The following is a 12,297-nucleotide window of genomic DNA, read 5'->3' as shown; positions in this document are numbered from 1 at the left end:
AACTCATACCTACTCAGATAAACACATTTTGAATAATATAAAACAGAAATGTTCTTAAAATGTTACCAAAGCTTAAACAAGATGATTGACAATAAAACTATTATTTGAATGTATTTATTGTGTTTTATATTTCAGCATTAATTCTCATTATTTATTTTGTATTCAGTACATGATGACTTATTTCATGTACTTTTATAAACAAATTTCAAGTACCCCCTGGGCTTCTTCCAAATACCCCACTTCGGGAACCTCTGCTCTAGTTAAACAGTTATTAATTTCTTTAGTAAACAGGCCTGTAATAAACAGGATAAAGAACAGCAAACTGGTGATTGTGACAAAAATAAACCCTTTGAGGTCAAGACCGTGTATTATCTGGGATTGTTTTGTATTAGTAACTGATTTTTGGTTTCCTTATTCACGGTTACTTTCTCCTTTTCTTGTGTGTTCAAGTCACACATTTATATCCCGTGTCCATGTGACAGACACATGTCTAATTTGTCTTTTATTTTCTCTCTTTTAGAAACATGTGGAGGACCCTTACACTCTCACTGACGGCTCTACTGCTGCTGGGGTCAGAGGTGAGTGGGAGCACCATGTATTTCTGGATGAGTTACATAAATAAATGTAATTTTATTGATAAGTTGTTCACATTTGAGGTATCATCCAGAGGCTGGAGGCGCCTGGGAGAGGCCAACACCAACTCAGAAACCCTTTAATAGACCACACCTAGTTTCAGTGAATGAAAACCACATTTTCATTTTCATTTTATTTATTTAGACAGGGAAAATGCACAATATACATTGACCTTAAGAAGGAGAGATATGGTGTGCCAGGTCGTAGCACTAGTGCTAACTTCCTCCTGTAGTCCCTGGGCAGGCTGATGTTATCATAAAAAAAAAACCCCAGACATTAATAAAAACTAAAACATATAAAAAGCAGTAAAAAAAAAAAGCATTTTCATAACTCCATCTACATAAAAAATTCATTCACATCCAACCATTCACTCTCATTTGTCCCACTGCAGTCTGTCACACACACTCACATGTTTACATATTATGCTGATTTTATGTTTTTTCCATATCCATTTTTAATGCTAAAAAACAGTTTGTATTTGAAATTTGTCAATTTTTGTATTTTGAAGGTCTATAATGTATAAAATGTGAAGGGGAGATGGGAAGTGGGGGGTACATACATTACCGGTCAAAAGTTCTAGAACACCCCAATTTTTCCAGTTTTGTATTGAAATTCAAGCAGTTCAAGTCCAATGAACAGCTTGAAATGGTACAAAGATAAGCGGTGAACTGCCAGAGGTAAAAAAAAAAAAAAAAAGGTAAGGTTAAACAAAACTGAAAAATAATGTACATTTCAGAATTATACAAAAAGGAGAACAAGAAATGGGTTAACAACTTCAAGCAGTTCTGCAGCAATGGAGGTTGATCAGGCCTGGAAAGTTGGTGCTACCAGTTCCTCCAGGTGTCCCAACGTTTGTGAATTCCTTCAACCCCCTCTGTCTGCATAAAAGTAGTGTTGGAACACACTTTGGTACCATACCGTTGGGAGCATTATTTGAACAGTACTGTACTCCAGAAAGTAGTGTGTTACTATAAAAATGGAAAAGAGGAAAAGGCAGTTAACCATAGAAGCAGTGGCGGCTGCTCGTCTTTCAGACAGGGGAAGCTCATTGTTGGCTTACATCAAAAAAAAAAAAAAAAATTGTCAAGTTATTTAAACATACATTCATTCGTACATATACATACATTTCTTCATTGTGCCAGTATCAACATTTCCTGAAAATTTCATGAAAATCCGTCTGTAACTTTTTGAGTTATCTAGCTAACAAACAAACACGCACGCACACAAAGCGAAGTGATCACAATACCTCCTGGCAGAGGTAATAAAGCCAAAATAATAACTTCATATTTTAGTTTTGAATGTAAACAATCAGGGCAAAATTACACACAGGTATGTTCAAAAATTTGGTAATAAATTTTTTCTACCAAAGTTTAGAAAAGGAAAAAAACAGAAATAAAACCAAAAACTTTATTTTGAAATGGAATAACGAATAAATGAACCATACACAGATTGGTTATGAATGTGCTCTGTATTTGAAATTTCTATTTGATTTGATTTGTATGTAGGTTTTGTATCCAGATGGGTTTCCTCTGGAAACTTTGAGTCTAATATGAATTACGACAAGAAGATCATGGACATCGACTGCATTATTAGACTGTACGATGGCCAAAATACAAAACCTCCTATCTGAAAAAAATCACTTTTTTCAGGAAACAAAAAAAAAAACGTGGATCCTGGAGGATTCTGTTGGGTTTCTGTAAATTGGCTTAGAGTCTGGTTTTGACCAACTCTATATGTAAAATGTCATGAGATAACTTTTGTTATGATTTAGCGCTATATAAATAAAATTTGATTGATTGATTGATGGTTTAGTTTTATTATAGTATGGTCTTTGTTGTTGTCAGGTGACCTTCATGTCATAAGAAAGGGTGGGATTATGTTACAGATAGACTGAAAATGTGGAGTCATCCTTGTTCTCACCATTTAATGTGAAAACTCAAAATCTAAAAGTTTGCAGATAGGAGGTTTTGTTTTCTGGCCATCGTGTAGTATCTCTAACAAACAGTATGATGACTCCATTACCCAGGAGTCTCGGTGTGAGGATGTGGGGTCCGTACTGACGGTGGAGGAGCAGCCGCAGGACTTCAGCGACATATCTAGCGTTCTGGGGAAAACCAAACGCCAGATCCTGGCTGCTCAGTTCGAGTGCTACCTGAAGATAATCCATGATCCTCCACGCACAGAAGAAGGTGATAAGCCTGTTCCTTTTCCTCTGTAACGCTGGGTCAACAGATAACAGTCGAGCAGCTGGAGCTGACATCTAATGGAATTAACATGTTTTATGTCTGGCGGATGGCAGATAAGGGTTGCACTGAGGCAGTTAAAATGAAATCACTTCCTTTGCAAATGTGATCCTATTTTAATGCAAGTAAAACTCACACCCTCACAGGATATCAGTAGAAAACAAATCCATCTTTATAGTCTTTTATTATTCATATAGAGTTATATTTTAGTCTGTGAAGGGAATAAAAAGACTAAATTATGATTTTTCAGTAAATGAGGAAGTTCTCTGCAAATCTCTGCAACTGTCCTGGTCATAATTATGTAAAGCTGCAACTACCCTTTTTTTTTTGTAATTGATTGATGAATTGATTATTGTCCTCGATTTGATTCGAATAAAGAATTATTTGAATAGGCAGAAAAAAATGAAACGGGCATGTCTGAAAGTGACAAACAACTTGTCCTTTATTCCAGAACCAGCTGAAACAACCACAAAAAAGTATAAAAATAAAAGGATATATATGAAGTATAGTGTCTATATAGAAATAACAATAACAACAACAACAGTATAACGTATATATAACAAGTGGGTGCCAAACACAACAAACCCCACCCCTCACATATATTGTAGCTTATTTTGGCATCAGTCCAGCTGATGTCATCATGTCTATGTGTGTGCTGATGTCAGTATATCAATTGCCTCTATATATGTGGCAAGTTTGAAGTAAATTGAAACAAAATTGATGTTTTTATAAACGTGAAATTTTACCCATCGTAAGTAAATGGGAGGAGAAAAAATATGTAAAAAAATTATTACAAAATTTGAACTTTGACCTACTTTTCCCAAAATGTAACTACATCTATTCTGCGTGACTGGCAATCTATAAACCAACTTTGGTTTGAATTCAACCAATAGTTTTGCTGCTACAAACATGTGAAATTTCGCCCATTATAAGTAAATGGGGAAAAAAAGATTTGAAAAATTAATGCAAAATTTTAACTTTGACCTATTTTTCCTAAAATGTAATCAGATCTATTCTCAGTCACTGGCAATTTATAAACCCAATTTGGTGTGAATTCAACCAATAGTTTTGCTGCTAAAGCAGTGGTTCCCAACGTTTTTTGGCTTGTGACCCCATTTTAACATCACAAATTTCTGCCGACCTAAGACATTCAAAACTGAGACTTTTTTTTTTTTTTTCTAAAATGTATTTGTTTTTGATCATGTAATAGTTCGCTATACTATGTTGCAAATAAACATTAATTTTACATGACATTAAGGCTATCTAATGCATATTGTGGACGGAGGCAGAAGAGCCAGGTGTAGATTACTGCACAAAGGGAGAATTTTGTACAGTCAGTCCAAAGGCTGCAAATTAATACTGAAAAAACAATAACTCAAACTATGAATTATGAAAGAGCTGCAGCATCTGAAATCGACCACAATGAACATTTGAAAGAAACAGTTCCACAGTGTTTCAGGTTCAGCTCCAGAGTTTGTCATGTCTTTTATGTATTGTGATTGTCTCTCTCAACTCACCGTATATTTTTTATTAGTACGTTTTTATTTTATTTTTATCAATTACTAGAAATTTTAGGTGACCCCATTTGAATTCCAGTTGACCCCACATGGGGTCCCGACCCCAAGGTTGAAAAACACTGTGCTAGAGTGTTAACAAACAAACAAGTTGAACCAAAAGCAATACCCCTTGCCTCCCCTTTGGGGGGCAGGGTAAAAATATCCATAGATATAAACAACAACAAACAAGTTAAATGACATCTACAAACAATATGTCCACTGCAGTCTACAACGCATTTGGATCCAACTTACAAACAAGTTAACATGGAACTAACATACGACTGAAGAAAATAAAGTCTCAGATACAGCTCCCATCCTCTCCTCAACATCCAGGCAGACCTCATGTGCATCTGTTGGCACATTGGACAGTTTAACATCATGTCTCATGTTTCATGATTCTGTAGTGGTACATCCACTGTTGGTGCTTATATTTGTAGTAGTAGTATGTCCACTGTTAATACTTGTATTTGTAGTCGTATTAACTGTCATGGACATTTGTTCTGGTTGTTGGTGGTTGTGCTGATCTACTTTTTGACAGTTCTAGTTCAGTTATCTGTGCATCAACTGTATTCATGTGTCTCCCCCGACTTCCCCCCTTCTCCCCCTCTTCCCCAGTCTCTCTCTCTCTCTCTCTCTCTGTCTCTCTCTTTCTCTCCTCCTTTCCCTCTCTCTTTCACCCCAACTGGTCAAGACAGATGTCCATCCTTCAGGTTTCTTCCTGTTAAAAGGAAGTTTTTTCTCACCACTGTCACCAGTCACAGGTGTTTGCTCCTGGAGGATTCTGTTGGGTTTCTGTAAACTGGCTTGAGAGTCTGGCTTCAACCAGCTCTATGTGTAAAGTGTCATGAGATCAATCAATCAATCAATCAATCAAATTTTATTTATATAGCGCCAGATCATAACAAAAGTTATCTCATGACACTTGACATCAGTGTGGGGTCGGGCCCCATTGTGGGGTCACCTGAAATTTCTAATAATTAATAAAAAATTAAAACTTACTTATAAAAATTTACATTGTATAGTCTAAATGTTGTCTAAAATTACTGTTTATTTGCAACGTATTACAGCAAAATATTACATGATCAAAAACAAATTAATTTTAGTAAATAAAATGTCTCCATTTTGAATGTCTGGGGTTGTCTGAAATTTCTATTAATTTATTTAAAAAAATTTAAAAATTTTAACTTACTAATTGAAATTTACATTATATAGCCTAAATGTTGCCTAAAATTAACATTTATTTGCAACGTAGTATAGCAAACTATTACACGATCAAAAACAAATTAATTTTAGCCAAAAAAAAGTCTCCGTTTTGAATGTCTGCGGTCGCCTGAAATTTCCAACAATTTATTAAAACATGAAAACTTACAAATAAAAGAGGCGCACGGATACAGGTGATGCACAGATATCAAGTCGGTCAAAACCAGACACTAGATGACTTTTGTTGTGATTTGGCGCTATATAAATAAAATTTGATTTGATTTGATTTAAAGACAAATAGTTTTATGCTCCATGTTGTTTGTATTGATCATGGGATCATCTGCATCACAATAAGCGTCCGTGTGAAATACTCTATAATTATGTGTATGTTGTAACTCAGATCTCCATAAATCAGGGGTCTCAAACATGTGGCCAAAGGTTCCAATCAGGCCCCTGGGATGAATTTGCAAAGTGCAAAAATTCAACAGTCAAGGCTGTTGAACTAATTTTAGTTCCAGTTCCACATACAGAGCAATATGATCTACAGTCAAATAATAATAGCATAATAACCTACAAATGTACTTACAGATGTGAAAAAAAATAATATTACACTATGCCTATAAATAATGACAACTTCAAATGTTTGTCTCGTGCAAAAAATAACATTGAATTATGAAAATATTTACATTTACAAACCATCCTGTAACAATAAAATGTGAATAACCTGAAATGTCTAAAGAAAATTAAGCACAATTTTAACAATTTTCTGTCTGTTACTAAGTGTTTAGTGTCTTTGTAGATCTGATCCATAATGCTCATGTATAAATGATAAGTTGAGGCATAATATTGTTAAAATTACACTTATTTTTATTAAGAAATTTCAGTTTTTTGTTTGGATAGTTTATAAAAGTAAGTATTTTCATAATTTAATGGAGTTTTTTTGCACTAAAACAAAGACAAAAATTGGATTTGTCATTACACTGGGTTACAAAAAAATGTTTTTTGCAAGTTGTCTAGATTTTTTCAACTGAATTAGGACCATTTTGCACCGCTAAATCATCTGTTTTTCTCAATCAGGTCAGGTTTTTTTGCTAATTTGGTTTGAAAAATTTGATCTTCTCACAAAATATAATAATTAATACCAAAATAAGATTGGTAAGCACACTTTATGAAACTTGTGACTTGATTCCTGTTAGGTACAATGGTGTATTCACCGCAGATGTAGCAGAATACGTCAGGCTTATTTTTGCAAGATCTTCTAGTCGAAGCCATTTCATTCACCTGTAATATTAAAAAAAAACATTAATCATAAATTGGCAAAAGTGAAATCTTCAGAACTCATTTATTGCAAGAAATATGAAAGAATTATGTATCATATGATGTGAAAATGCCCATAAATGTAAGCAAAAATGTTAAAAAGCCAATATGTAGCATAGTTCAGAAAGTTGACCTGATTGAGCAAAATTAATGTGATTTTTGGATTCAGCACACCAAAATTATCCTAAATCAGCTCAAAAAACTTAAACAATACATTTGTTGTTGACCAGTGTTATTTATAGGTTATTATGTTATTATTTGACTGGTCCGGCCCACTGGAGATCAAATCGGGCTGAATGTGGCCCCTGAAAGAAAATGAGTTTGAGAGCCCTGCCATAAATAATAAAACTTCAACAGTGGTCTTTATTATGGAACATCATTTCAGATTCCGTGTTAAAGCAGCTGGATTCTCTTAAAGTCACGTCACCCACACCTGAACTAAAATGATAAAAACCGTCATAGCAGATTTTAAACGTTCACGTGTCCTCAATCTGCCGAAATGCACAAAAGAAGTTGTCGGTCTTATTAAAAGATACAATCCCATTTTGTCCTTTAAGGATTATTAACAATTTCCACAGCGAGAGAAAGAGAGAGAGAAAGGAAGTGAGTCTGAAAGAAAGGAAACTTGCCTTTTGTTTCTCCCTCTCAGTACTTCTCTGCCTTTGAAATGTTATTTTGCGCTCCATTTCCCAACATGCCACTGTGCAACCTTGCACCGCCAGGTTTCCGTCTATTGTTGACAAGCTTGTGTGAGACACTTTGTACACAGAGCTGACGAAGTGCAGCACAGAGTTTATGTTGAATAGATAATTTATGTGATCCCCTCTGCTCTGACCACCGCTTTATTAAAACTTTAAACAGACCCATGTGTTTCTGTGGAGCACAGCTACATTTATACAAAAAAATTATTAGACCGTCAAAAGTCATCAAAAACAATGGTTATGCAGTCAAGTACTAACTCCTGTGTGTATCATGTGACTAAAACCAGGGGTGTCAAACATGCAGCCCGGGGGCCCACCAAAGGGTCCAGTTCGGCCCCTGGGATGTTTTTGCCAAGTGCAAAAATTCCAGTCTTGAACTGAATAAAGCAAAAAAAAAAAAAAAAGTAGCTTGAATTAAGGAAAAAATCTTGAATTAAGCCCCAAAAAATCTTCAATTAAGTAAAAAAAATCTTCAATTAAGTAAAAAAAAAAAAAGTCTCAAATTTAGCAAAAAATCTCGAATTAAGCAAAAAAAAAAAAAATCTTCAATTAAGTAAAAAAAAATCTTCAATTAAGTAAAAAAAAAATCTTCAATTAAGCCAAAAAAAATCTCAAATTTAGCAAAAAATCTTGAATTAAGTAAAAAAAAAATCTTCAATTAAGTAAAAAAAAAAAAAAATCTTCAATTAAGCCAAAAAATCTCCAATTAAGTAAAAAAATCTTGAATTAACCCCCCCAAAAAAATCTTCAATTAAGTTAAAATAAAATCTTCAATTAAGTAAAAAAAAATCTTCAATTAAGCCAAAAAAAATTCTCAAATTTAGCAAAAAATCTTGAATTAAGCCGAAAAAATCTTCAATTAAGTAAAAAAAAAAAAAAAAAAAAAATCTTGAATTAAGCCAAAAAAAAAAAAAAAATTCAATTAAGTAAAAAAAAAAAAAAAAAAAAAAAAATCTTGAATTTTATTTATTTAGGTAACAGATTTAGGTAACAGTCATTTTAAAAGAAACAGGAAAAAACCCTGTACAGCAGGGGTGTCAAACTCATTTTCTTCTTGGGGCCACATTCAGCCCAACTTGATCTTCAGTGGGCTGGACCAGTGAAATATTAGCATAATAGCCTATAAATAATGACAACTCCAAAAAATGTTTTGTTTTAGTGCAAAAAATAACATTAAATTATGAAAATATTTACATTTACAAACTATCCAAACAAAAAAGATGTGAATAACCTGAAAAAACTGTTTTTTAAGAAAGATAAGTGCAGTTTTATCTGCAAAGGCACAAAACATTTAGTAACAAGCAAAATATTCTTAAAATTGCACTTAATTTTCTGTAGATGTTTCAGGTTGTTCATATTTGTTCAGGTTATTTGTTTGTAAATGTATATATTTTCATAGTTTAATGTTATTTTTTTTGCACTAAAACAAAGAGGGGAAAAAATGGAGTTGCCATTATTTATAGGCATAATGTCTTTTTTTTTTTTTTTTTTTTTTTTTTTTAATTTTGCATTAAACCAAGAAGAAAATTTGGAGACATTATTTATAGGTTATTATGATATTATTTTACTTGAGATCACAACTGGGCTGAATGTGGAACTTGAACTAAACAGAGTTCAACACCCTTGACTGTTAATATCTTCAGTGTAATTCTTGCACGTTTGACACTCCTGCTGTACAGTGAACGCATCATTTCCATCTCCTTATCTCTATTCGGGGCTGGAGCATGTGGGCATTCTCTCATGTATCATAGAAGGGTTCTGTTACGTTTTTTTGTCCTGTTACTACTTCCTACAGATACTCACACCCTTACTTTGTGTCGTTGTGTGCAGCTGAACTGTCTTGTCCACACTGCCCCCTGTAGGTTCTTTTTGTAACCGCACATGGGACGGCTGGCTGTGTTGGGGGGACACGCCTCCAGGGACCGTCATGCAGATGTGTCCTGAATACTTCCTGGACTTCGACCCCGGGGGTGAGGATTCCATAAAGTCACACCAAACATACACATCTGAGGGCTTTCACTGCCCTTTTTCAATAGGGGACGTTGTTGTCTTGAACCAATCAAACCTGGCAACCCCAGATAATTATTACATGTGATTTATAAGCAATTATTTCTTTTTTATTTACTTTTGTACCGTATGGCATTATGATAAGAACACACCTGCTCCTCCACCTCAGTATTGTCTAAATAATGTATAAAGTTCACAGTCTGTTCTAACGCTGTTTCATATTTACACAGAAATTTATAAGAAATCAACAAAGTCACAGACATACAGGAATAGCTCAGATCAGCTTTGAAAGCTTCATTCATTTATTTCCACTGCCTTTCAAAAGATTAGATTGGGCTAGATTAGATTAGATTAGATTAGATGAGGTTAGATTAGATTAGATTAGATTAGATGAGGTTAGATTAGATTAGATTATTTTAGATTAGGTTAGATTAGATTAGGTTAGATTAGATTAGATTAGATTAGATTAGATCATATTAGATTAGGTTATATTAGATTAGATTAGATGAGGTTAGATGAGGTTAGATTAGATTAGATTAGATTAGATTAGATTAGATGAGGTTAGATTAGATTAGATAAAATTAGATTAGGTTATATTATATTATATTATATTAGATTAGATTAGATTAGATTAGATTAGATTACATTAGATTAGATTAGATTAGATTAGATTACATTAGATTACATTAGATTAGATTAGGTTATATTAGATTAGATTAGATTAGATTAGATTCTGGATGTTAAAGTGCCAGTAGCAGCACAACACTGAATTCACATATATAAGAACAATTGCAAGACAGAAAGGAAAAGAAAATAGTAATAACAATAACTATAAAAACAGAAGTGAAAACAGGAAACTGCACATTAGAAATACTGGTTTAATAAATAATGAAGTAGTAATAATAACAAATAATAATAGTAAATTAGTAATTATGTTTATATATGATAATATGTATGCAATTTTCCAATTGTAGAAATATAACAACAATAATAATAAAACAGTCATAATAATAGTAGCCATAACGAGATATAAGTAAATTGTAATAATAATGAAAAGAAGAAGAAGAAGAAAACTAAATTAACAAAAACCAACAAACATTGCACACTGGAATAAACAGTAAACAACATTACACAACAGAAAAGCACACAGTCCCCCTGGTAGAGTATGAGACATTCTGTTCAGTCTTAAGCTGTAAGTTTTTAACCCGTTACCCTGGAAAATGCTGCTGACAACTATGAAATTGACATTATTTCTTTATTTTTACAAACTGCCTTTTTTCCATGTCATGTCATTGAACATATAGTGTTTAAATTTCAGTAAAAGTGGAAAACAGGGGTGTTAGATATACTAGTCATTGTCTAATCTGGTAACACACACAGTCATTTATTGTATTTATTGTACTATGTGAGATTGATTGTTTTGCTGGTATGTGACATATGTACACTTCTGTTGCAAACTAAATTGCCCTTCGGGGACATTAAAAATGTTTCAATTCAGTTCAGTTCAGTTTCTGTCCATGTTTGTAAACCATCCCACTGTCTTCAACAGAGAAGGTGACTAAAGTGTGTAACCCTGACGGTCAGTGGTTCCATCATCCAGAAAGCAACAGAGTGTGGACGAACTACACCCAGTGTCAGGTCTACACCAAAGACAAACTCAAGGTAGGATCCAAGGGGTTTGGACAGATTATCCACGGTGGGGGGGTTTCCAGTATCAGATCACACTGAACAGCATTAGGACAAACAGGAGCAGTGTTTCCAACTCCTCAGTAAGAAAAGTACAGGGGTTAGACAAAATAATGGAAACACCTTAAAAAATCAACAAAATATAATTTAATATGGTGTAGGTCCGCCTTTTGCGGCAATTACAGCCTCAATTCTCCGAGGTATTGATTCATACAACTTGTGAATGGTTTCCAAAGGAATTTTAAGCCATTCTTCAGTTAGAATACCCTCCAACTCTTTTAGAGACGATGGCGGTGGAAATCGACGTCTTACTTGAATCTCTAAAACTGACCATAAATGCTCAATAATGTTGAGGTCTGGGGACTGTGCCGGCCATACGAGATGCTCAACTTCATTAGAATGTTCCTCATGCCATTCTTTAACAATTCTAGCTGTATGGATTGGGGCATTATCATCTTGAGGTGAAGGTGTTTCCATTATTTTGTCCAACCCCTGTATCTATAGTCTGTGTGAAAAGTCACTAGAAGTTGCTAAATGGCCTAATTTGCAATTCACAAAAATAGAATAGAATAGAATAGAATAGAATAGAATAGAATAGAATAGAATAGAATAGAATAGAATAGAATAAAATTTATTTGCCATGTGCACAGATACATCACAGTATAGATACACTGGAATTCTTGTGCACTTCCCTGAGTCACAGAATCTAAAAAAAGACATGAACAAAAACAGAAACAGAATATAAACACAGCTAAAACATATAAAAACAGTTATTGCACAGACAGACACAAATACACACTTGAAAAATAGAGTACTGTATCAGAATAAATAAATAAATAAATAAAAGTACTGGGAGCTAAAAACAAGTTAATGCACATTCATTTAAAATACTGAGATGTTATAAATATTATACATATCAAAATAAACTCTGTCCCTTTCATAGTAGCATTCTTA

At 33.6% G+C, this 12,297-nt stretch overlaps 1 protein-coding gene across 1 annotated transcript in view; it reads left to right on the top strand.

Annotated features, from left to right (window-relative positions):
* The window catches only part of calcrl2 (calcitonin receptor-like 2), an 88,210-nt gene that overhangs the window by 52,053 nt on the left and 23,860 nt on the right, over nucleotides 1–12,297 (top strand). The window contains exons 2-5 of the mRNA XM_030139794.1: nucleotides 521–578; nucleotides 2,660–2,822; nucleotides 9,513–9,620; nucleotides 11,207–11,319. Coding sequence (XP_029995654.1) covers nucleotides 521–578; nucleotides 2,660–2,822; nucleotides 9,513–9,620; nucleotides 11,207–11,319 — 442 coding nt within the window. The remainder of the gene's footprint in view (nucleotides 1–520; nucleotides 579–2,659; nucleotides 2,823–9,512; nucleotides 9,621–11,206; nucleotides 11,320–12,297) is intronic.

The sequence above is a fragment of the Sphaeramia orbicularis genome, chromosome 7, assembly GCF_902148855.1.
Source record: "Sphaeramia orbicularis chromosome 7, fSphaOr1.1, whole genome shotgun sequence".
Taxonomy (NCBI): domain Eukaryota; kingdom Metazoa; phylum Chordata; class Actinopteri; order Kurtiformes; family Apogonidae; genus Sphaeramia; species Sphaeramia orbicularis.
The sequence above is the reverse complement of the archived record's forward strand: the minus strand, read 5'-3'. Positions and strand labels throughout refer to the sequence as shown.